Source organism: Canis lupus, chromosome 5 (assembly GCF_048164855.1).
Source record: "Canis lupus baileyi chromosome 5, mCanLup2.hap1, whole genome shotgun sequence".
Taxonomy (NCBI): domain Eukaryota; kingdom Metazoa; phylum Chordata; class Mammalia; order Carnivora; family Canidae; genus Canis; species Canis lupus.
The window spans coordinates 41,188,571-41,213,585 of NC_132842.1; the positions used below are offsets into that span (position 1 = coordinate 41,188,571).

The window sequence follows — 25,015 nt, forward strand, 5'->3', positions numbered from 1 at the left end:
AAGTAGTCTACAGATCTTATTTCATTATCTTGAGATGTTTTCAATGCCTACTCTTTTTCCTTCACAGAAAAAAAAAGTAATGTCTAGGATCCCATCCAGGACCACATAACACATTTAATTACCATCTCTATTTAGTTTCTTTTAATCTGGAACAATTCCTCAAGCTTCACTGTCTTCCATGACCTTAACATTTTGAAGAATATAGGCCTTTTATTCTATAGAATCTCTCTCAGTGAGGGTTTGTCTGACATTTCTCCATTATTAGATTTTGGGCAGTAATAAATAATAATCTTTCGCATCAGATAGAAAGCCCTGAGTCCATTGATATATGAATATAAGGAAAAGCTCTTCCTTGTAGTAGAGTGCCAACTACTAAATGGGGAAGGAACGATGGAATTTTTTAAAAATTACCATTCGGCAACCACTACACTAGTAATTGGTTCAGGCAAGAATCATCAATAGATATTAAAATTAGTGGATGAAAGCTTGAAGAGCTCAGATTATTTCCTCTCAGGACACTTATTAATCACAAAGGGGAAAATAGAAACTTTAACCAAAAGACCACAGATCACTGTGGGGAAATAGACACTGTGTACCTCCCAATAGGATGAACTAACGCCTGTTCTATGAAATGAAAAGAAAGACTTCTGTCCAAAAGGCTTAGTAATGTTAAGAACCATAGTCCTTTCCAGAGTGCACTCACACATAATAGATTCTGAAATCTCTTTCACTTTCACAGACCCTGCCTTGGTCATCTTCCCAGGAGGAGCTAGCAACAGTTGGGAGACCAAAGAGAACAAATCATCTCCTTGGATGGAAACTGCTCAATGGAGAGTTTGTGGGCCTTGTGATATTCCTTGGACGTCAGGGGTGGTACCAGAATACCAACAGGCTGGCTTCTGGGACAGAAGGGCAATAGGAGAAGAAAAAAATTTGTCTTCAACCAGCGCATCAGTGGGTGGTGGGGTCAGGTTGGGGAACAGCACGTAAGCTGCTCCAGGTTACCACAGACTCCCCACCCTCCTGTTACTCTGTTCTGTTGTCCGAGCCAAACTTTATCTTGCCAGCTTCTCACACCTTGGCACCTAACTGACAAATGAAAAGACTGGACATCAAATTCCTTCCAGCTCTGTGCCTGGCCAGTCCCTGCAGCTCACATTTGGAACAGTGAAGGCAGGGGATGGTATAAGATTCTCCTCTTAGATAGTCAAGCCAGAGAGGCCAGTGCTTCTTCACAACACCCCTAGCTTTGACTCCCTCTCCTGACTCCCACCAATCATCCTGAGCCCTTCCACCACACCTTTGTTCTTTTTCCGTCTGATCCCATGCCATCTTTTCTCCCCGACACTGTCTGATCAAGAGGGTTTCTTTTAGAACATACTGATTAAGGAAATGAGGACTTAGTACATAAAGAATTCCAGAAGAAAAAAATCCATGATGTAATAAGAGAGCTACCACAGACTACAGAGAGGCTATTTGAAGTATAAAGATATAAAATCAGTTACAACCATGCATTCTTTTTTGTTCAGAAATAAGTCGTCTTAAAGGACTGGTCATTAGAAGAACTCCTATGCCTGGTTTCAAAAAACTAAAATACAAATTTTACACCCAACATGGGATTCAGACTCACAACCCTGAGATCAAGAGTTGCATACTCTCCCACCTGTGCCAGCCAGGTGCCCCTACCTTAAACACAAATTTTAAATTATCTGTATTAAGCAGAGCAAGCCATGGTACCAATAAATGTGATTCAGATGTACCCTGAGACTCTTCAAGCCATACATTTTCATCTCCTCCCCTATCTTAAGACATCGATGAGAATTTCATTTTTAAAAGCACATGCCACCCTGATTATTAAAGATAAGACAATAATACAGCAGCATTTGGATATGTTGGTCGTTTAAAAGTTCAGGATGATAATTTTGCTCTGAAACCACCTCAGGCTTTCATGCAGTCCTGTTTGTAAGCAGGAGCAAGCATCAGCCAAACCATGAGCAGAGTAAGGAATGCATTTTGTGGTTAAAGGAATGTTTTCTGCTATGTGAAGCTGCCACATGCAGGACTCAAACTAGCACCAGTCTCTTAATTAAATGAGCAACCTGGACTTTTTAACCACACCCTACCTTCAGTTAACCCCAGAGGAAAGTGATAATAAGCACCAGCAACCGCAAAGTATTGGCTTTATCTGCCAGGTGGTGAGTGAGAAGCTAAGAGGTATGGAGAGACCACAGAAAGGGTAATTCAAGGATGACACAGCCTCTCACACATGGTCAGTGATTCTGTTGCCAGTTGTCTGTCATCCCTTTTAACTACTCTGACTCAATGTTGGCTCCATTTCCTCTGGGATGCATTCAGGTTTGGTTGGCTCCTCTAGCCCCAGCAGCAAAGAATCTAGAGATGCTGCCTTCAGACTCTGGGATCTACTTGTCACTACCATGAGGCCTTACAGCCCACCTTTACATAGGTTTCAGTGACTTCATTTTCCAGAGAAAAGTCATTTGAATTCAGAGAAGGAATTTTACTTTTATAGATGATATTTGGAAAGGTGAAGTATAGGCAAGCTGCCCACACAGAAGCATGTTGTATAAACTAGGGAGTTGGGGTGAGCGGTGGACACACAACAACGTTTAGTCCCCAGAAACCATTAAACCATATTAGCTAATTACAGCCTTGTGTTCAAGAGCCTCTCATTCCCATTTGCTGCTTCTCACATTTTCTTTCTTCTTCCTCTCCCATTGAGGCAACAGGAGATCACCACTCCTAATTTGTACACTTGCTGTTTTTTAAGTCTCTGGGAACTTTCCAGGACTTACCAAGTGGAAGGTTTTATGGAAATGTAGCTTTTCCTTTGACTCTGCTTAGCCAATAGACCAAATTTTTTAAAAACCTCAATGAAAAATCTGGTTTGTTTCCAACCAAACAGGAGCTTAAGAAAAGCACCACCACCCACCCCTGTTTCCTAAAGTTTTCATCTCTGAACTGTCAGTTCCACCATATGGATTCCAAAACATCATGGGCCAAAAAGCAGTGGAAGGGGTGGGGAAGCGGTGAGGATGAAGTAGAATGGTCAGAATGAGGTCAGCCCAGAAATTTACCCTAGAATAGTTTGCTAACCAGAGTCTGGGTTTCATCTTCTGGAATTGTTTCTTCTTATTCCATGTGGCTCGGGGAGAGGGTGCCATTTAGGGGAAAAAGTGGAAAGACAAAATGGAAGGGGAGAAAAATTCACACCTCCATGGAAATGTAAGCAGAGAACCTATAGACTCTTGTGTCATGTTTGTTTTATTTTTTTTAAGTACAGTGTTTTTAATAGACCAAAAGAGAATCTTTATGAGGTAATACGTATGTGAATGATGTTTATAAAAAAGGATGTAATATCTTAACCATTATGGACTATTGTATAAGCTTAGATATATAAAATATAGGAACCTACAAAAATTATTTTATAGAGCAATGGACACTTAAGGACTTCCAAAGTTTTCATATCCTTGTTCCAAAAAAAAAAAAAAAAGTAAGTTCCAAGGCTGGCAGCTTATTTCCTTAGTATATTCCACTGTAAAGGCAAGAAGTGTGGTGGGGTTTTATGTGTTTTCTAGTTTTGTAATTTATGATTGTCTGTATGGATTGCTTTGAAATGTCTATTGCTTGTGTGTTAGTGTTGTTCGCCCACGTGGGAGTCATCAGAGATCCATTCCACACTTTGCATCTTGGAAAACCAAAAGGAATTTTCTGGTGGAAAGAAAAATTCACAGAACATGTCTTCACTGTTGGGAAACCCTCAGATCTGTACCACTGACAGCTCTTTGCAAGTCTGAGGAAATGGGAAGTTTAACACCAGAGTTGTTGTCTCTCACTTAAATATTGGATGTTGGCTAACTTTTCTCTTGGGAAGAAAGCATATATTTTTAGTAAGTCCTTTTTTTTCTTGCACTTGACATGGTCTAGAGGAAACCAGAAGTCAGGGCCCTAAGCTGCATTGCCTCGGGACCACTCTCCACCATAGTTTTCAAAGAACCGTCCACGTATCAATTCTGTTTTCTGTTCCGTGCTTCACTGGCAGAACCAGTGCTCTCTGGAGCCTAGTTTTGTTTGGGTTTGCGGTTCTAATGAGGTGTTGAGTTTGCTCTTTACCGGCCAGACTGAGGAAAGGAAGCCAAGGGAGACAGGCATTCCCTGGCTGGACAGGTCCACCTGTACCTCCCACCAGCACAGGAGACCCACACCAGAGACCAGGGCCTGCAGGACCGTCTGCCCTCCACCAGGGAAGGGCCCATCAGCCAAAGTGGGGACAGTACCCAAGCCTCCTTCATCAGAAATGCATACTGTCCCCAGCTGCAAGCTTGGGAAGCCCGATGTGTGTTTTAGCATGAACAATAAAATTGGTTTAGTTGTCCCCCAGGCCTGATTTTTTTCAGTAACTGGTGTGGAGGAGGAACATTTTATTGTAGAATAAATACCAACACTGAGCATTTGCTTTTTCCCAGAGGGTTGGTTCCTGGCAGCTGCTCTGGACATCCAACAGGGAGGGCCGGAGGGAAAGGAATCACTTTGTCAGGCAGGAATTGCTCAGGATCTGTGGGGATGGCCGCCACCACCTCTCAGAGCTCACCAGGTTGGGTTCATCTCTGGAGAGCAAACTCCCCGTTGGTACAACCACGTGGGCCCAGGAAGACCTCTTGGACAGAAGCCTTCTCCACTCCCTTAGTGCAGGGGTCGGGAGCATGGCCTCAAGAACCTGTCACCGAGCAGCTATGTGGCCTTGGGCAAGTCACCTAACTACTCTGTGGCTCAGGTTCCTGCGTCGTCTTGAGCAATGAAAGGATTAGGTGTCTTAAAACACGTAGAGCACTTTGAACAGTACCTGGCGTAAACAAGGAGCCAATGTGTTTCACCACCTTCAAATTGTTTGCCACATCCACCGACCATCCAGATTGTTACTTACTTAAGAGTATTTGAATTGATTCCATTGTAATCTAAAAGTTAATTGAGCGGGACCGGGCCATGGTGTGCGCTGGGACTGGCGTGCAGCTACTTTCGCTGAACGTCCTGAACAGCCGGGTGGGCTCGGGTTTCGTCCCCTCAGCTGCCTTCGGGTCTGCAGCATAGGCAGCGTTGACAGCGGGTGGGTGCCAGCAAAGAGGCAGGAATGGGACACTTGGCGGGGCCCATGGTTCCAGAAGCACCGTCTCCATTATGGCCCCAATCAAGTCTCTCCCTCTAGGTGGGAGATGCCATCCCTTCGGTGATAGTTTTTGAAGGGGAACCTGGAAACAAGGTGAACCTGGCAGAGCTGTTCAAGGGCAAAAAGGGGGTGCTGTTTGGAGTCCCTAGGTCCTTTAGCCCTGGCTGTTCCAAGACCCACCTGCCAGGATTCATGGAGCAGGCTGAGGCTCTGAAGGCCAAGGGGGTCCAAGTGATAGCCTGTCTGAGCGTTAATGATGTCTTCGTGACTGAGGCCTGGGGACGAGCTCATAACTCAGGAGGCAAGGTTAAGCTGTTGGCTGACCCCACTGGGGCCTTTGGGAAGGAGACAGATTTGTTACTGGATGATTCATTGGTATCTCTCTTTGGAAATCATCAGCTCAAGAGGTTCTCTATGGTGATAGAGAATGGCATAGTGAAGTCCTTGAATGTGGAGCCAGATGGTACAGGCCTCACCTGCAGCCTGGCTCCCAACATCCTCTCGCGCTCTGAGTGCCCGGGCCCAGACACTCCTTCCACTCTTTCGTGTTGCACCTGCCCAGCCCTGGACAAGGGCCCACTCTGCTCCAACTTCAATGAGGTCCACCCGGTGGGAATTGTGACCAAATTTCTGCAATAAACATTTCAGGCTCTCAAAAAAATAAAAATAAATTAATTAATTAGTTAATTAAATAAAAGCTAATTGAAAAGAAAACTTTACATCCCAGCTGTAGGTGGAGAACTAACATAGTTTGCTGTGAATCTGAGGTAGCAGTTAAATAGTTCTGAGCACTCCTATGTACTGAGTCCTTGCTACTTGCCCCGCACGGTGCTGGGAGTCTTGACGGGTGAGAATCCTCCCAGCTCTGAGGTCAGCACCGTCATCCTCCAGAGGAAGAAACTAAGGCACAGGCATTAGAAAGTTTTCCCACAAAACGAGTGGGAAAAGCAGAGAGGGAGACAAACCACGAGAGACTCCTAACTCCGGGAAGCGAACAAGGGGTGGTGGAAGGGGAGGCGGGGCGACTGGGTGACGGGCCCTGAGGGGGGCACCTGACGGGATGAGCCCTGGGTGTCAGACTGTATGTCGGCAAATCGAACTCCAATGAAAAGAAAAGAAAACGGAAACTTGCCCACAGCCACGCACTCAGCAAACGCAGGCGGCAGTCTGGGATTCAGGACGAGGCTCCTCAGCCCAGTCGGGGCTGCCGCTCTTGGCCGCGGACCGGACTGCGTTCGTGGGGCCGCCGGGGTGGACGCGCCCCGGGACTGCGGTCACAACGTGCCCCTAACTGGGCGGCTCGGGACGACGGGCACCATCCGCCCGGTTCTGGAGCCTCGAGGTCCAAAACCAAGATGTGGCCTGGGCGACGCTCCCGCCAAGACCTCCGGGAGGCTCCTCCTCGCCTCGCGCGGCTTCCGGTCCCCGAGGCGCCCTTGCTGGTGGCCCCACCCCGGCCCCGCTCGGCCTCCACGCGGCTGTCTCCCGCCGTGCGTCCGCCCTCGCGGCTCGTCTCCTCTGGTGAAGACGGCGGTGGTGCAGGGAAGGGGCCTCCCCTCCCCAATGGCGTCTGCGAGCCCTGTTGCCAGGTAAGGTCCCATCACAGGCACCGCGGGCTAGGATCTCCCCGGATCTGTCCGGCCCGGGCGGCCTCGGGGCGTCGGAGGGGAGAGCGGCTCAAGGGACGCGGCGGCCTGGGCCCGGCGCTCGCCGAGCGGCGTCCCGGGGCCGGCGTCCGGCGGGCGGGCTGAGGGGGCCGGCGTCCGGCGGGCGGGCTGAGGGGGCGGGCTGAGGGGGCGGGCTCCCGCCGCGCTGGCCCTGAGGGAGCGGGCGGCGGAAGAAAGCTTCCGAAGGAGGGGGAGGGGAGGCGGAGGGGAGGGGAGGGGGAGGGGGAGGGGGCGCCGGCCTCCCCAGCCCGCGCAGTGCGCAGGGCCGCGCTCCCGCAGAGCCCGCAGCGGGGCAGAGGCCAGGGACGCCCCCGCGGCGGCGGGAGGGAGGGACGCAGCCAAGACAGGAGGGGAGCCCTCATTTATTCTTCTGCTACTTCAGTGAAACCTTAAGAGCAGTGTCTCTTCTAAGAGGAGTTTGAGGGGCGGGGGCGGGGGGCGTCTGTCGCTCCGTCACACAAGGCTGTCCCTCGTTGAAGCGGCCGCATAGGTTTCGTAGAGGCGGGCGGCCCGCGTCCTGAGCTCCCGGGCCAGCTGACAGACGGCGAAGGGCCAACAGCAGTGCACGGCCAGCCAGTCCTCACACAGCGTGGCCTGCGGGGAGAGCCGGCTCTGTCCTGCCGCCGCCGCTCTACCAGCTCCCGGGGCCTGGCCGCCCCGGTTCAGGGCCGCGGCCCCCCTGGGGGGCCACCCAGGTGCCCCGCTGCTCAAGTGCTCATCGGTCCTTCACTCAGGGACCGGCCCTGCTTCGGGCTTTTGGTGCACACTTCACACTTGAAAGCCCCGATTTCCCTGTCAACCTCTTTCTTTTTCCTACTAGGACTTAATATTTATAATGACTTTCTTTCTTTCTTTCTTTCTTTCTTTGGAGTGGGGTGCCAAGTGCATATGGTCCAGAATTCTCACAATAAGGCCGCACGGGAAGTAAAAAGTACATCCCTCTTCCCATGGCTGTACCCAGCCACCCACTTCACTTGTCTGGGGGCAACCGTCATTGGCAGCTCTTTATATACACTTCCAGATAAATTCTATGTCTACGCAAGTGTATATATAGTCCTTCTATGCAAATAGTTGCATATTTCTGTGTCTTGTACTTTTTTTTTTTCACTTAAAAATCTATTTTAGGGGGCGCCTGGGTGGCTTAGTCAGTTAAGTGTCTGCCTTCGGTTCAGGTCATGATCCCAGGGTCTTGGGATCAAGTCCCACTTGGGATTCCTGCTCTGCAGGGAGTCTGCCTCTCTCTCTGCCTCTGCCTCTCTGTCTCTTTGTGAATAAATAAAGATATTTCAAATAAATATATATACTTACATATATTTTTGTATTGATCTAGCTCAGTGGTCCAAGGGTCTACTGAAATATGTATGTAATAGGGATCATTCCACATGAATATATAAGGAGGTGCCTTGTTTATTTTTGACTCTCGTCATCTTGATATGTGTGACCTGTCTATACTCGGGCTCTCATTGTCCCCCAGGCTCAGCTGCACTGGAAAGTGACTGGCTCTTTGAAGCTCCCTCCAGGGAACCCCCAGAGTGAGCTCTGCATGTGCCACATCATCTGTATCTTACATCAGACTACCCCAAGAACACCCTCTAAGTTTGGTGCAGTTCTACCCATCATCTCAGGGGGCAGGGAGAGACAGAGAGACAGAAGTAGCCCACTGACCAATAACCGGCATTCGAATAGGCGCCCCAGGAAACACCCCTCACAATGTAGCCTTTTGGCTCATACGAATGAAATCAGAGATTTCTTCCCTTCCCTCTCCCAAAGTCTTCCACTAAGTGTGGTGTTTTCAAGCATCCTTGCCCAGACTTTTTTTTTTTTTAAATCACAGGTTTGAAAGACATTTAGGTTTACATAGATCCAAGTTCATGTACACGTTCAAACTTACCCGTATTTTATGTCTCTCTCTGGTGCCAATTCTCAGCGCAAAGGTGGACCCAGGTAACAATGGCCAACAAAGGCACTCTCCGTGATGCCTGGCGATGTCACACTCAAGGCATATTGGACAAAACAGGCCACAGAAACCTGTCGATAACCACACAAAAGAAAGCCACGGCTCTCATGTGCTCAGAGCAGCCTCCCGTCTCCAAGAGCGTTCAGAGCCCTATGCCGTTGACCCGACGCTACACTGTCTCCCTGCAATCAAGGACTGACAATGAATAACCAATTGTCAAAACGCAGCATATGAAAATTGCCGTAACTGAGCCACATCAAAATTGTCCTCTTTTGTTAAACACTGGCAAAGCCGAACCTGACACAATTCTGTTAGCGTTCACGACGGTAATTGTTTTTTCCTGTCAAGAGAAAAGCATTAAATAATTTTTTACACTTGAGTCGTCACTGTGGCTTCTATTATGTTCATCTATTTTCAATATTTAAAATAGACCCAGGATATGATACTTTTGAATAGCAGGCATCTTTTTCTGTAAATGGGACTGAAAGCTCTTTCATGGTGCACTGGTTCTGCCCGCTAGTCTCCTCAGGACTGTGTTCTATTGCTCAGGCCAGAAGGTTACTCTAATTTTTGCTAGTTTCATGGAGCCACTGGCATCTGCCAGTTTTAATCAGTAAACTGTTGGAGGCTTGGTTCCTAGAACAGCAACTGGAAACAGTTCGTCATTTATTCATTCGTTGATCTTTAACTCCTGATATTGTTTCCTACACATTCTGCGTGAACCATCTAACACACAAGTTCTGTTTTAAATAAGTTTTGGGTCACAGACCCTTTTGAGAATATGGTGGTAGCCATGAAATCACTCTTCAAGGGAAAAGAAAAATATACAAACATGCAAAATTGTGCATTCAATTTGTGGGGTCCAAGGATCCTCTGAAAACTATCAACAGACAGCGCGTTAAGAATTCCTCATATACAGTTAAAGTGTTATGACGCCTAGCATTGCAGATGAGGATGATCTTGAAGAACGCAGAATTTGCACTATAAAACAGCAAAAAAATGAAATAATAAATACCAAAAAGCTAACCATGACCTGTAAAGCACATATGCAATAGATGTTATTCAGATATAATTTAATTTTTTTTTTTTTATGATAGTCACACAGAGAGAGAGAGGCAGAGACATAGGCAGAGGGAGAAGCAGGCTCCATGCACCGGGAGCCCGACATGGGATTCGATCCCGGGTCTCCAGGATCGCGCCCTGGGCCAAAGGCAGGCGCCAAACCGCTGCGCCACCCAGGGATCCCTCAGATATAATTTAGATATGAGAAAATGAACAGATCGTAAGTGTTCTGTTGGGTGAGTTGTGACAATCACGTTCTCACCCAAGCAACCAGAGAAGTAGAGCGCTGTCCTTAGGGTTCCTCATGGCCCTTCCCGGATGACCCCAATCTTCCCATCCCCACTCCCGAGGCAACCACTGCTCTGACTCCTCTTCCCATAGATAAGTTTTATCATCTTCTTGGACTTCATATGAATGGAACCATGTTTACTTTTATATCCAGCTTCTTTTATTCAACTTTGTTTCCTGAGGCTCATCTTTGTTGTTCTGTGAATCTGTAGTACGTTCTTTATTGCTGCTGAGTGCTATTCCAACATATGAATACAGAGCAGACTGTTTCTCCGTACTCTCACTGGCTATTCCATTTTCTGCTGTGGTGAACAAGTACTATGAACATTCGTGTACAGTCTTCATGCGGACATGTATTTTCATTTCCTTTATGTGAATTCCTAGGTGAATTGCTGGGTCATGAAGTAGATTTATGTTTAACCTGACACGAAATAAACAGTTCTCCAAAATAGATACACCATTTAACAATCCCACCAGCAATGGATGAGACTTCTAGTTGTTCCACATCCTCACTAACATTTACTATGGTCAGCGCATTCTATTTTAGCCATTTCAGTGAGAATGAAATGGTAATGATCACAGCCTTTTAGTGCACCTGACAGAAAGGCTCAAAATACCGTGTCATTAGCATACCAGAACTTCCTGTCAAAGGCCTGTCTCTGCTACCCCTCCTTCCCTCCCTCCCCAAATGGTGGGGAGTGCGAAGACCCACTTCCAATTTCAATGACAAAAAAGTAAAATGCTAGGAATGCTATTTTATCTTAGACACCCCCCCCACCCCCAGAAGATGTTCCAGGGCTCTGGACTTAACTGTCACTGTGAGGGAGTGAGGTAGCACACACACAAAGGGCAAGAGAACTCCATGCAGAGGAGGACAAGGAGCAGCCCATCTTTGAGGAAAATAACATCTATTTCTTCCATTCAGGAGTCGTGAGATAATTTGCTAAATCACGTACTGTAGGCATCCCTTCACCCAAAGCAAACTCTGAATTTAGCCTTCAGTCAATCTGAGATGTTTTGCCCCACATTAAAAAAAAATCATTACCCTCAGCCAGATCAGAAGCCAGCCCCTCCCCACCACCTTGCAGCGACCACTGGTGTGAACAGCTGGAGGACAGATGGCCCAGTAGACTTCCTGCAAGTTCCCAGTAGTCATACTATAGGCAGTCCTGAATTGGGAGACTTGGAAATCATGGCATATAAAAAAAGGTCAATCAAATCTCATTTTATGCATGGATTATGAAATAGTGCAAATGCCTGCAAATAAATTAATCAAAAGTTGCATAATTATAAAGCTGGCAAGCTAAGTGAATAATAAGTTGTGTTTACACAATTGCCTGAGCTGTAGCACCATCATCGGCAGGGACAAATGCCCACCATCCTCTCAGTAAGCATATTGTAAAGACATTGTTTTGTGCTTTGGAACTCCTGTATCTCATCTTTATGAGTTGCATACCTTTTTAAAAAGCACGTGCTGTTATTCTTATTTTTAATCCTTTCCATCAGATAACCGTGTTATCTAAATGTTCATTAGGATGCAATTCTAGACGCTGAAGGCAACACAACAAAACACACGTTCAGTTACCCTGGGACAGAAGTCAGATGAAGTCAAATGTGATTTAAAAAACAAAAATCACTATGAAAGCTAAATTCTTATTATGTAATAGCTAACATTAGACTTCACCATGTGCCAAGCCCTGCTAAAAATACATTGCATTAGCCCACTTAATTCTCACAACAATCTTATGATACAGATACTCTTACTGCATCCATTTTAATGGAGGAACACAGATAGCCAGAGGGATACATTTATTGGGAAGGAGCAGAGGTGAGATTTGAACTCAGGTAGTCTGGCCCCAAAGTCTTAACTACTACACACAACACCATATGTTCTTGTGTTTTATGTATTCAGTATGTCACAGCAGCTGTGGATTTGTGTGCTCTGAGACAGTATCCTCACTGCCACTACTCTGCATTTATTCCTGTGAGACACTCTCACATCACACAACTTTAGGAAAGTTCTTTTTTGTCAGATGTCACTACGCGATGGAATGAGTGGGATAAAAATTCTCGGCTCATACCTCAATAGGAATGGGCAAAAGTGGGACGATGGAACACTGTCTTAAAGAATCTCTAGAAGAAAATTTTGCGACATAGTTACAAACTCCTACAAATCAATATGTAAAGGACTAAACAAAAGAAGAAAATGGAGCTAGAACATGAGCAGGTAATTTACCAAAGAGGAAACACAAATGACCAATAACAACTGTGAAAAGTTAATCATTAGTAATCAGGGAGATGCTATTGAGGCAATTGGAAACCCGTAAGAATGCCAATTTTTTTCAATATTTACATTGTGGGGAAACCATAGAGAAATAGGTACACAGCCCTTTTGAAGGCAAGTTGGGTGAAACTAGGGCAAGTTTAGATACACCAGAACTTAGTGATCCCACTTGTAAGCATCTACCCTACAGTAACATCTACACATGTACACAACGAGGCAGCACAGGGGTGTCCACTGCAGCATTGTTTGTAGCTTGAAATTGAAAACTTTAATGTGCACTAATAGATGCAAGTGTAAATAAGCCATGATGGTGTAAATCATATTCTGGAATAAATAAGAATGCAGTGAAAGATTAAGTACCAACAGAGTTAAATCTCTAAGACATATTTTGAGTTAAAAAGAAATTGCAGAGGTGCCTGGGGGGCTCAGTCAGTCAAGCATTGTCTGACTCTTGATTTTGGCTCAGGTTCTGATCTCAGGGTCGTGGGATCGAGCCCTGCGTCAGGCTCCACACTCAGCAGGAAGTCTGCTGGAGATTCTCTCCCTCCTACTGTCACCCTCTGGGCTCACTGTCTCTCTGGTAAATAAATAAAATCTTCCAAAAAATGACGTTGCACAATGATACAAATACCACTATACTATTTATGCTTTGTTTAACGAGTTAGAGAACAATAGTACTTATTACTAATGGCTACATATACAAACACCAAGAAAATGATCTGTAAGGAAACCTTCCAGACTGATTTTATAAAAAAAAAAAAAGAGGAGACATGATTTCCTTTTCTGTAATGTTTCTTTTTTTTTACAAGGTGAACATATTCATGTGTTATTTGTGTATATACATATACACAGATTTATTTATTTATTTATTTATTTATTTATTTATTTTATTTTAAGGAGCTCAGGCTCTAAAGGGATTTGAGCCAGAAATTTAGCCTCTTTCTCTTACACCCAAAGGCCTGGTGGTTATGTAAGCATCCACAGCCTAACTGTTCCTGGCCTGTCCTCTGAGATGGGCTCTCCCCTCATGCATGGAAGGTGATTTATTATTCATCCTTCTAACTCACAGGGGAGTCAAGATCAAAAGAAAAAGCCTACACAGAACCAGAGTGCAGAGCTCCAGAGAGCAGAAGGAGGAAAGGTGGGTGGAAACTGCAATGAGGCACAGTGCCGATCAATTATTCCAAAAAGGCAGAACTATCCAAAAGTAAGAGATGCTCAAGAAAGAAATGGGGCGCACTCATACATTGTGGGTGGGAGTGTAAATTAGTACAACTTCCAAATGGAGATCCTGTTGGCAGCATCTATCGAGATTTAAAATGGTACGTACTATTCCACCAGCAGGATTATTCCTTGGCAATTGTCCAACAGGTAAACTCACACACATGCAAAATGACACCTGTACAAAGTCACTCACAGAGCACTGGTTTGAGCAGCACAAACTCTGGAAACCACAGGAAGATGCACCAATGAGGGTTTCTGGATAATTTATGATAAATTCATACGATAGAATCTATGCAGCAATGTAAAATATTGGGTGCAGAACAGTGTGTGTTTACAATTCCACTATTTGTAGAAATTATTTATTTATATACACGGCACAGCAGAAAACCTGGAAGGAGAGGTACCAAACTACAACAAGGATGATCTCCAACAGCTGGGTTTTGTTCTTTTCTACATCTCTGTATTTTTGTTTTTTTATGATGATTACAGGATGGTTTTATAATAAGAATAATCTACTTTCATATAAATTTATTTTGTATCTTCACAAGCATATAGACCACATGTGGACTCAGGTAAGAGTAGTTGCCTTTGTGGGGAACTGGGTGGGCAGATGGCAAATATATCAAAGGCGTAGGTGCTTTTGAATTTTGCATCCCGTGCATGCTAAGCTATTCAAAATCTCTCTCTCTCTCTCTATTTTATTTTTTTTTTTTATTTATTTATGATAGTCACAGAGAGAGAGAGAGAGAGAGAGAGGCAGAGACACAGGCAGAGGGAGGAGCAGGCTCCATGCACCGGGAGCCTGATGTGGGATTCGATCCCAGGTCTCCAGGATCGCGCCCTGGGCCAAAGGCAGGCGCCAAACCGCTACGCCACCCAGGGATCCCTCTCTCTCTCTTTTTAAAGCACTGAGCTGGCTCCAAAGGAGAAAAACCCCCTTTCGAGAAATGCTCAAAAGCCAAGGCTGCCAGGTTCCTGCCAGGCATGGTGCAGAGGAGACTTAGACAAGCAGGGGAGGGGCCAGACCAGCGGACCACAGTATCCCTTCCAACTCAGAGGATTTATGACTCTTCCAATGGAGGGTAAGACAGAAAGAATCCAGTGAGAATCCAGGTTAAAATGCATTCATGGATGGGTTGTTCAGGAACTATTTATAAGTGCCTCCTATGGACCAGGCGCTCTGCTGGGCACAGCAGTGGTCCCTGATTTGAGAGAGTGTAGCTTTACTAGGTTATAGTTCAGGGACACAAATCTGAAGCCTTTTCAACACCTTCTTCCTCTTCCAGAAAACCAAAGACAATCCCGGCCCACTTCATCCTATGCATCTTGGGTATGTGATGATTCCCAGTCCCACCAAGCTCTTTACCCCCGATGCTTATGGTGCCCTCCACAGGGAGGCTGTCTGAGGGGCAGGTTTCCTCCCACCTTCCAGGTATCAGCTTAAGTTGGTTCCCCGAGGAGGCCATCCCTGACCCCACTCCCCCACAGCTGCCTTCCATAACGCCCTATTTATTTCCTTCATGGAACTTATCACAACCGTCATTATCTTGGTAACTGATTTATTTGCTCATTGTCTCTCTCCTCTATGAAAACTTCTCTGCCTCGTTCGCTGTTAACGTCTGTAATACCCATCACGGTCTCCACACAGGTAGGAACTCAGTAAATATGAAATTACACACCCAGTGGATTATGCCTCACACATAAACCTTCCCTGGGGCACCGTCACAAATGTCCTCAAAGCTGGGATACTTCACCTTCGACCCATGACAACACTTAGCAGCCACTCATACACCCTCGGCTTCATCCTCCCAACTGAGCTTCCAGCAACCCCATCTCCAAAGGACTCAGAAGCACCCACTGGCCCATCCCAGCGCCCTCTGAATTCAGGGGAAAGCGCCCAAGTGGGAAGAGGGAGGCAGTGTAAAAAATGGAATTGCAATAAAATGAAGAAGCCAAATGTCAAAGAGAAATGGAAATCGCTGCTGTTCATCACTTACCCTTTGTTTAATGGGTGTCAAATCGTGGCAATAATTCTCAACATGTAACAGGAAACTCTCCCAGGATGGCAATCTGTCATGGAAAGCAGCTTTCCTTTTTGTTTCCAAGTTTGTCACAACTGTTTACACACTGGTCTGCTTGAATTCAAATTCTGTGGCTAGGGACGCCTGGGTGGCTGAGTTGGTTAAGCATCTGCCTTTGGCTCAAGTCATGGTCCCAGGGTCCTGGGATTGAGCCCTGCATCGGGGGGGGGTCCCTGCTCAGCAGGGAGCCTCCTTCTCCCTCTGCCTCTGCTCATGCTCTCTCTCTCTTGCTCAACTGAACAAAATCTCAAAAAAAAAAAAAAAAAGATATTTTGTGAATAAAGTGGCCCTTCTAAACGAGAAAAAAAGCCCAGGGTCTGTAGCACTCTGAGTCCACCTGTGTCCTGGGAATGAGCATGCAGGAACGAATGTTTAAAGCGATGTCACCTCTAAGTTCTTCTCTGAGCTAGTCAGCTTAGACACACTATGAGCAATCATACGATGGAGGTCCACCCGGGGAATAACTGGGACACAGAACATTCCAGTCACTTTGGATTGTATGGCCGTGGCCCCTTCTCCACAGGTTGTGCCAAAATGTAAAGAACATTGATTTCACATGTCCTCCCTTCTCACCTTGTCCCCAGAATGAGCTCTCAAGTGGACAAGCAGGGAATTTTCAGAAGACCAAGTGTGGTTGGTCTGAACACCAAGGGGGTGGGGACAGAGCTAAGGAGTGAAGCGGCATTTAAGGCTGGGAACGGTGAGGACGATTGTTTCTTTACCCAATGAGGTGCTCTTGCGATTGAGTAGAAATCACGGAACAGCAGCCAGTCTACGCCTCCTGACTCTGCTCTCAACACGCTGGAGGATAGTAACAACTTGTAGTAACAATAATATTAATATCTAAGATTCACTAAGCGCATCGTTGTGTACTTGTTGGGCATTTCCTGATAACAGCACCCCAATAATAATTGTGAGAGACTATCCCTTCACTACTGAGGGCAGTACCGATAGGACCATCCTTTGGAATGACTGAAGCTGGGCAAAGTGAACACCATCTGCTCTATCAATTCTTGGAGGGAAAAACAAAAGGATAAAAATGTTTGGAGTTGATCAGAGCATCAGCTAGCTTCTGATAATGCAGCTTGTCCCTTCTAAGCTTAGTTTTAAGGTGATTTTCTGATTCTGTGAGCTACCCCAAAGCCTTCTGATGAAATCCAGTGTTTGTTTCTTTATTAGTTTCCTAGAGCCACCATAACAAAATACCACAAACTGAGCATCTTTAAGCAGTAGAGATTATTCTCTTCATACTCTGACAATAACAGGAGGGAGGGGAGAGGAATGGGTGACACAGGTGATGAGGATTAAGGGGTGCACTTGTGATGATGAGCACCAGCTGTTGTGTGGATGTGTTGAGTCACTATATTGTGCATCTGAAACTAATATGACACTGGATGTTGGCTAACTGAAATTTAAATAAAAACTAAAAAAAAATATTCTCTCACTGGAGAATTCTGGAGGCTAGAAGTATGAAACTAAGATGTTGACAGGCTTAGTTCCTTCCAGAAGTTTTGAGGGAATGTCTATTCCATGATGCCACTCTCTAAGCTTTTGGTGGATGTTGGCAATCCTTGGCATTCTTTGGCTTGTGGATGCATTATTTCAATCTCTGCCTCTGTCTTCACATAGCTTTCTCTTCTGAGTGTTTGTGTTCAAATTTCCCACTCTTACAAGAACATCAGCCATTGGATTAGGATCCACCCTAATCTAGTAGAACCTGACTACATGGCAGACACCCTATTTCCAAATAAGATCACATTCAGAAGTTACAGGTGGACATGAATTTTGAGAGGGCTATTCAGCTGGGTAGAGCATGCAACCCAGAAAACTCTGATCCAGTTTAAGTTCCAAGCCAGTATTAAGAATGGGTTATAAGCATTACGTTTTAATCTTAACAACCATCCCTGAGGAAAGTGAGCACTTTTATCATCCTCATGTTAGAGGGGGCAACATGAAGACCCAGAGAATTTGTTCGAGGTCAAATAGCCAATAAGAGGCAGAGCTAAGATTCAAGTCAAGCTCTTCTCTGATACGAACATATTCTCCTCACTACATTATATTCTAGGCTTTGCCCTACTTGAAAATGCACTGGTGGCACCCCAACCCCCACCTACAAGCTAGGAAAGGAAAATGGCCCTCTTCCCAATTTGATGCTAGGTCTCCACATCTCCACAGCCAGTCTGTCTTCTTTGTACATCAGCACTGGGAGACAACCAAAGTCAGAGTAATTGGAAGAGAACAAGGAAGAAAGCTGAGAGAATCAAAGAATGGTTGCCATCATTATCTGATCAGAAGTCTACACACATAGCAGAGGCAGGAAGAAACCTGCTGAGCTCTGCATCAGATGGGCAAAGGGACAGGGATGGAGGGTAGGGTTCTGTACTAGGCAGTCTCTCCTCTGTGAGGCCTAGGCCAACAGTGAAGAGCTCAAGTGTAGATGGCCAGAGCACCAAAGCATGGCGGGAGAGCTTTAGCCTCAGCAAGATTCCTCGCTGAATAGGGACGTGGACCAGGTAACGGCTCAGAGGGATCTCTGATCAGTCCTGTGAGACTTCAAGAACAAATCGAGATCTTCCCAAAAGCCAGCAAAGGGCAGGGAAAGCCATATTGCTCAAAAATATTGAGATCCAGGGTCTGCTGGATTTTGAATGTTAGTGATTAATGCTTGTCCAACAAGGAGACCTTCCCCCACCCACCCAGCATACACAAGAAAGACTCTGTAGCCAAGCTGCTCCCTCGGGCAAAGGCAAGACCTGGAAGGGGACGCTGATGTGGTACCAGAGATGTGTTAGAATGTCCCATGATAAAAATGGAATCCATGTGCTTTGAACTTCATTCCCAGAGGAAAATCATGTAGCTAGAGGACAGTGTTATTGATACCAAAAATAGAGCTGAAACAACATCTGAAAATATTTCAGTCAACATAAGGGGCGTCTTTTTGTGATATCCTTGTTTTTATAAGAGTCCTACATATTCCTCATAGAAACACTAGAAAGAGATGCACAAAAAAGAAAATAAAAATTACTCATTAGCCTACCATCTGGAGGCATGCCGTAAACATTTGTATTTTTATTCTTCCAGATATTTTAAAAATACTTCCCTTTCCCCCAAAATGGTGCCTAACATGCTTAGTTTTATAGTCTGCTTCTTTAACTTAAAAATGTACCAAAACATCCTTCATCCCATTAAATGCTGTTCGACAACATGACTTTTCATGGCTGTATAATAACTCATTGTAGGCGAGCCCCCATCAAACATTTTGGGTTATTCCAGATTGTTGCTGTAATAACCAATGCTGCAGAATTTAATGTTGCTAAGTCTTAGTGCATAATTTATTTCCCAAGCCAAAGTGCCTAAACAAATGTAATTACTTGGCCAAAAGCTATGTAGCACTTGAGGTTCTTTTTATATGTACTGCTAAGCCATCCAGCAGGAAGGCTATACCACTCTGTACTCCCACCAGCAGCAGATGGGGGAGCCCATCTCACATACCTTTGCCAAAGGTGGATCTGGTCATTTAAAACATCTTTGAGGTCACTGCTTATTCTAGAAAAGCATCCTTACCCCTGAAATGCAAGATGTCTCCCGCCAAGGAGTGCATGTGATCAGTCCAGTTATTCTAAAGCCGTTAGATCTCTGTCCATATGCCTAACATAGCTTCTGCACGCAGGGATGCCTTGGGAAAGAAAGAGTCAAGGAGGACTTAAATGAAGAGGGGAAACCTACAGATTCTCTTGTCTCTGCAGACACTGAAGAGGCCGGTGCTCCAGTCTCCACCAGTCTGGACAATCGCTGTGACTGTGGTCCTGCCAGTGGCTCCCCGGACGGGCTGCTTCACCACAGCCTGGGCTGGCCCATGGCTCCTGGAGAGTCAAAAACAGTGACTAACTTGAAAACAAAGTTGATGGTTCACAAGGATAACCGTTAAGCCAAGACAGAGTGATGCGGAGAAGAGAGAGACCCAGTGATGATGCCTAGTGGCTCTTAACCCATAGCCCAAGCTCCTCGCCATCTGCCCCAGTCTTACTGTTCCTCTGACCTTATCCTAGCTCTCTTAGTGGCATGATTATTCCTGATCCTGTCATTCACCATAAAATCCAGCCTACTTAGTGTTCCTTGGAGTTTCATTAATAGCTAGATTCACAAATTTGGAACCAAGAGGCCTCAATTCAAATGCCAACATGGCACTTCCTGGCAGCTTGACCTTGGCTGTTGCTTAACACCTATTTCCATTTGTTCAAATGTACAATTAAAAATAAGTAATTTTATCAGGTTATTGTGTTGAATGAAGGACATATACTTAGTTTGCTGTGCCTAGGGAGTATGTAACCAGCTGCGCCGAATGAGACTACGCCCCAAAGGTTTTGAGCCTTCATTGAAGAGACCAATAAGGACCAGACATGGAAATTGGGGCTAGGCTATGGAAGGGCAACACGCAGTATCATTTAATTGAACCAAGACTTCAGAAGATGTCTTTTTGTTTGTTTGTTTAAGGATTTATCTTTTTATTTTGGTGGGGGAGGGGCAGAAGGCAAGGGAGTGAGAAAGAGACACTTTCAAGCAGACTCCCCACTGAGCTCGGAGCCCATCGTAGGGCACGGTCTAACGACCCTGAGGTCCTGAGCGGAAACCGAGAGTCAGATGCTTACCCCACGGAGCCACCCAGGCCCCAGAAGATGTCTTAATGTCAAAGTGCTGCATGGCTGTCCTCGGGGGACCACAGAATACACCTTCAGATCATTCTCCCTGAAGGGAACAGATATCCTATGCCCTCATTCTGAAGTAGGAAATACAGGCCCGGGGGATGGGCTTCAAAAGTGAGGTGGAAAAACTTCCTTCTCTTTCTGGGGCCGAAAGTGGGTTTTGCCCAAGCTCCTACCGTGGGGATACCTGCGGTGAGTCCCACAGTGAAGGGGGAGCTGCACTGGCCTATGGAAGGGCCAGATGGAGGGATGGTGGAGGGACCACTTAGAGCCTGTACACGGTATGATTATCCCCTTTGAGCAAGGCTCATTAGCAGTTTGTCCCCGCCTCTGCTGTTGTGAAGAAAGCCTGCCTCTGACATGAGACAAATGAGAGACAGCAGAATGTCTTCCTCTAACAGCTGCTGTTACAGGACTAGTCACCAGGACTCAGCACCTGTGACGCATGGTCTGGAGGCCAGAGTGGAACATTCCTGAGCACCTTAAAGCAACACCCTGCGGGCATCATGGAAAGAGCAGAAGGCCCCTTTGAGAACATCTAAATCAGGGCAATAAACCCAAGGGGGGGTGCGTTCTCGTTACTCAGACGCACATCTCTTTTTCATTCCACCAATACTGCCCATGTCCACGCCTTCCCAAACCTGATGTGCTTTCAATAAACACATTAGCCTGTTAAAAACAAACAAACAAACAAACAAAAAATGCCCACACCTCACCCCAGGCCAACAGCTCAGGTCTCCAGACAAGACAGAAATCAGGATTCATAACAAGGTTGCTGGTATCAGGACGACAAGGCAGTCGTCCTGATACCAGCCTGAAACATGACACAGGTGGATATGGAGGCCTCTGATGGCCACAACGGCCTCTGAGTCTCCCACGGGGTGAGTGGTGATGTCAGCGTAAGGGAGAGATGGCAAAGAGGGATGCCTGCGTGGCTCTGAGGTTGAGCGTCTGCCTTCGGCTCAAAGCTTAATCCTGGGGTCCTGGGATTGGGCCCCCTGCAGGGAGCCTGCTTCTCCCTCTGCCTGTGTCTCTGCTTCTCTCTCTCTGTGTCTCCCATGAATAAATAAATAAAATCTTAAAAAAAAAAAAGAAAAGAAAAGAAAGAAAAGAAGAAAAGAAAAGAAAGAAAAGAAAGAAAAGAAAAGAAAAAAAAGAAAAGAAAAGAAAAGAAAAAAGAAAAGAAAAGAAAGATGGCAAAGAACACAGAATGGAGGGAGGCTGGCGGGGAAGAGGGTGGGTGGAACATGGCCAGTCTTAAGTGCCAACGAGACAGGAGCTAGAAGGTAGGAGAGCCTGGAAGAGGTTAGGGTCAGGAGCTACCTATCTACAAGTGTCAAGTGGAGCTGCGCACCCCAGCCCCTTTAGCCCTTAGGCATTTATAGACAACGCTTAGAGGCTATCGAGCTGTTCAAGAGCCTCCAACAGTATCTGAGGTCTGGAAAAAAGTACTGACTCCAAACTATAAAAACTGCAAAGCAGACTGCAAAGTTAGTTAATACTCAACTAAACATAAAAATCTAGCATTATGTCCATCTCATGAACCATGATGACATAATGCTAGATTTTTATGTTTAGTTGAGTATTAACTAACTTTGCAGTTTTTATAGTTTGGAGTCGGTACTATAAAAACAATTTGGGAAAAAAAAATAAAATAATAAAATAAAAATAAAAACAATTTAGGATTCTCATTTTGCAAAAAATTCCAAGTATGAATGACTGCTGAGAAATAAGAACCAATCATAAAATGAATTAATGCCAAATAGCGAAATAATTTCAAAAACAAAATTTAAAAAATCCTTTCACTTATTGTACAGCAGGAAAAAAAAATGTGGATATAACGTGTGGTACGGGTTGGTTTTAATACATTTGTTACAGTGTAGGTTAGGGCCCACGGTATAGACTGAATCGTGTATCCCCCAAAGTCGTATGTTGAAGCCCAGCCCCTGGTGTGACTAAATCTGGATACAGGGCTTTTAGGGGATGATGAAGGCTAAGTGAGGACTAGGGGTGGGAGCCCGGTCTGCTAAAACTGCCATGCAGAAAGGCCACAGAAGCACCCAGCGAGAAGGCTGCAGGCCACGTGGACTGACCTCACCGGAATCCGGCCACGTGGGCACCTGATCTTGGACTTCCAGCCTCCAGAAAGGTGAGAACACAGCTTTCTGCTCATGAGGCCACCCTGTCTATGATATTTCGTTTCCGGGGACCCAAGCAGACTGAGTCAACGTGAAGATGTCAAATGGCTACTCAAGAAGCCCCCTGCGTACCCGCTTACTTCCTCTGCTCCCCTGTGAGCTCCTGGGGTCAGCGGGCACACGCTGCCCCTCTGCTAACCCCAGAACCCCGCACCGCACCGACACCGAGCGGGCCGGTGGCTGCCCGCTGAGCTGGACCATTCGTTGAATGCATGGGTCTCCTCTGTTATCTTTGAGTCCTCCTCGGACCCAGCTACAAATAGTCTGATCTTCGCTGTGTTTCCTCCTCCAGCCAGGGCACAGGTCTCAGGTGGTGAGAGGAAACCAAAGCAGAGAGTGGCCTCAAAGCTCCCCCCCCACCCACCCAGTGTAGGGCCTGGACCTCCCAACGTGCTGCTCACACCTTGGGGTTTCCGTCCTTATAGGAAGAGCTTCCAGTCAGCTCTGAATTTAGTAGAATTTCTGAGGCCTGAGCCCCTGGATTGGACCTCCCCCTGGAATGGACCATTTACAGCTTGCAGTCCTAGAACAGAACTTTCTGCTCCTGGCTCAGCCTTTTAGGATGGTGAGGAAGCCTGTCCTCTGTTCTAATCAAGTAGCAAAGAGATCAGCTTCTCCTGGTTGGGGGGAAAATGGGTTTGCTTGCCTAACTTTGAATTCAGCAAGTATCTTACTATCCTAATACCCTAAATCTTTGGTGATTTTGATATTAAAATGTTTGAATTGACATGCACTGGCTAACAAAATTCAGCTCAACATTACAGCTTGGGTGTCCTAATGAAAGTAACAAGCACAGCTACCCTCCACGGAGCACCTGCACCACCAGGCCCCTCGCAGTTCCTTTACCAACCGGATCATTAACGGGGGGGTGGGGGGGGGGGCTGCCACAGGCCTCAGACTAAAGCACCCGCTACAGCTGCCTGTACAGCTCTTAGCTCCGGGGCCTCCGGGGAATCTGATTCTACAACTAAAACCCGGAGTTCAGGAACAGTGGACGAGGCGCACGGTCACGGAGCTTTGCTAAATCAGAGCAGCTGTCCATTTGCCATCAAATTCAGCGAGTTCTTCATTTAGTGGAAAGAGGACAGATTTCAGACTCAGGCACACTAAAATTCACTCGTGGCCTTCTAGTTGTCTAGCCTTGGGAAACCCGAGACATCATCGCCCTCAGCTCTGGTCTCTCTCCCTTGAAACTGGGTTGAAAACACCCACCCTCTGCAGTTGCCTGAGGATTCCAGGGGGCCGGTGGAGGTGGCTATTGTCATTCTGACCTCCTGAGCCTGCCCTTACCCCTAGGGCACTCCTAACCCTACTCTGAGAAACAGAGGGAGGAGGCCTGGGGCACTCTCTCAGGTGTCACCTGTGCAGCCCAAATACCCCAAACTTCAATCCCGGGGACCCATCAGCCTCTGGTTTTCCCACAACTAATAGTTTTCTCAGGAGAGAGAACTTTCAGGGCTAAACTCAGGACAGTCCCAGGTGACCCAAGAAGGTTAGTCACCCAGAGAGATAGAGGCAGGAGGCACGGTGCTAGGAGACTGCTAGGAGATGGAGGAGAGGCACGCCCACCCCCCTTTCTCACCTCACTCTGCTCAGATCTCCCCAACCTAAGCACATTCCCCACCCGGTGGGGTGCTTCCGCCTGAGGGTGGGTTCCTGAAACCTCTTCCTTGATTAAACTTGCAATCCTAAAAAGGGTTCATTCTGCCTTCCACTCAGGCCTCCTTGATTACTTCAAACTTACCTGAAGCCAAAGCCCTTGAGTTCTGATTTCAAAGGACTAGAAATTACTGGCAGCCAAACAGAAGTCAAGTTTCACCTGGTCAGGGATTCAACATTGAAAGTTAAGAATAAAGAGACACCCTTTCACCCAAGCCAGCCCTTCTTTCACCAGCCAAGCAGGGCCCTAAGGAGCCAATAATGAGTTGCCCCTTTTCAAGTATCCTTGAAAAATGATAGCAACTACTTTCTTCCCTTGTCCGGTTTTCTTCTCTCTGGCTCCTCATAAGAGATTGATTTGGGTGTGTGTGTGTGGGGGAGAGAGAGAGAGAGAGAGAGAGGGAGATTTGATATGCTACCCAAAGAGAAAAAGTTAAAAGGAAAAAGAAATCACCCAACTCTCTACCTCAAACTGGAAATAAGATGCTGTTCATCTTCAGAGATGAGTGAAAGCAACAGAGGCGAGTGTATGTTGAGCAAGGAAACATCCTCAGGAAATTGAGAGAAGTAATTTCCAAACCAACTCATAGTGAGGTGTTCCCTCACTGGGACTCTTCTCCTCCCTTGGACAAAAGGCTGGCTGATTCTAAACTTAGTTTCAATCCAAAGTGAAGCGAAGCATCTCTTCTAAAGAATGTTGCGTTGATATT

At 46.2% G+C, this 25,015-nt stretch overlaps 2 protein-coding genes across 9 annotated transcripts in view; one reads left to right on the forward strand and one right to left on the reverse strand.

Moving 5' to 3' along the window:
• SH3RF2 (SH3 domain containing ring finger 2) overlaps window positions 1–1,759 on the forward strand; it is a 131,380-nt gene extending 129,621 nt beyond the window's left edge. For 5 of the 7 annotated variants that reach the window (XR_012031172.1, XR_012031173.1, XM_072826340.1 and 2 more), the window contains one exon: window positions 740–1,759. The gene's annotated coding sequence lies outside the window, so the exon portion shown is untranslated. Of the gene's footprint in view, window positions 1–712 lie in introns of all 7 variants that reach the window. The other 2 variants (XM_072826341.1, XM_072826343.1) reach the window with 1 other exon arrangement.
• Window positions 1,171–25,015, reverse strand: PLAC8L1 (PLAC8 like 1). 2 transcript variants are annotated; one of them, XM_072826349.1, is made up of 4 exons: window positions 24,772–25,015; window positions 19,472–19,608; window positions 8,741–8,877; window positions 1,171–5,812 (listed from the first exon to the last, which is right to left on the reverse strand). In XM_072826349.1, the coding sequence occupies exons 1-4, from the start codon at window positions 24,891–24,893 to the stop codon at window positions 5,552–5,554; spliced, it is 657 nt and encodes a 218-aa protein (XP_072682450.1). In that variant the 5' UTR covers window positions 24,894–25,015; the 3' UTR covers window positions 1,171–5,551. The 2 variants fall into 2 exon arrangements, with proteins under 2 accessions (XP_072682450.1, XP_072682451.1); XM_072826350.1 differs by lacking the exon at window positions 1,171–5,812 and adding an exon at window positions 7,250–7,443 and having other exon boundaries at window positions 24,772–25,014.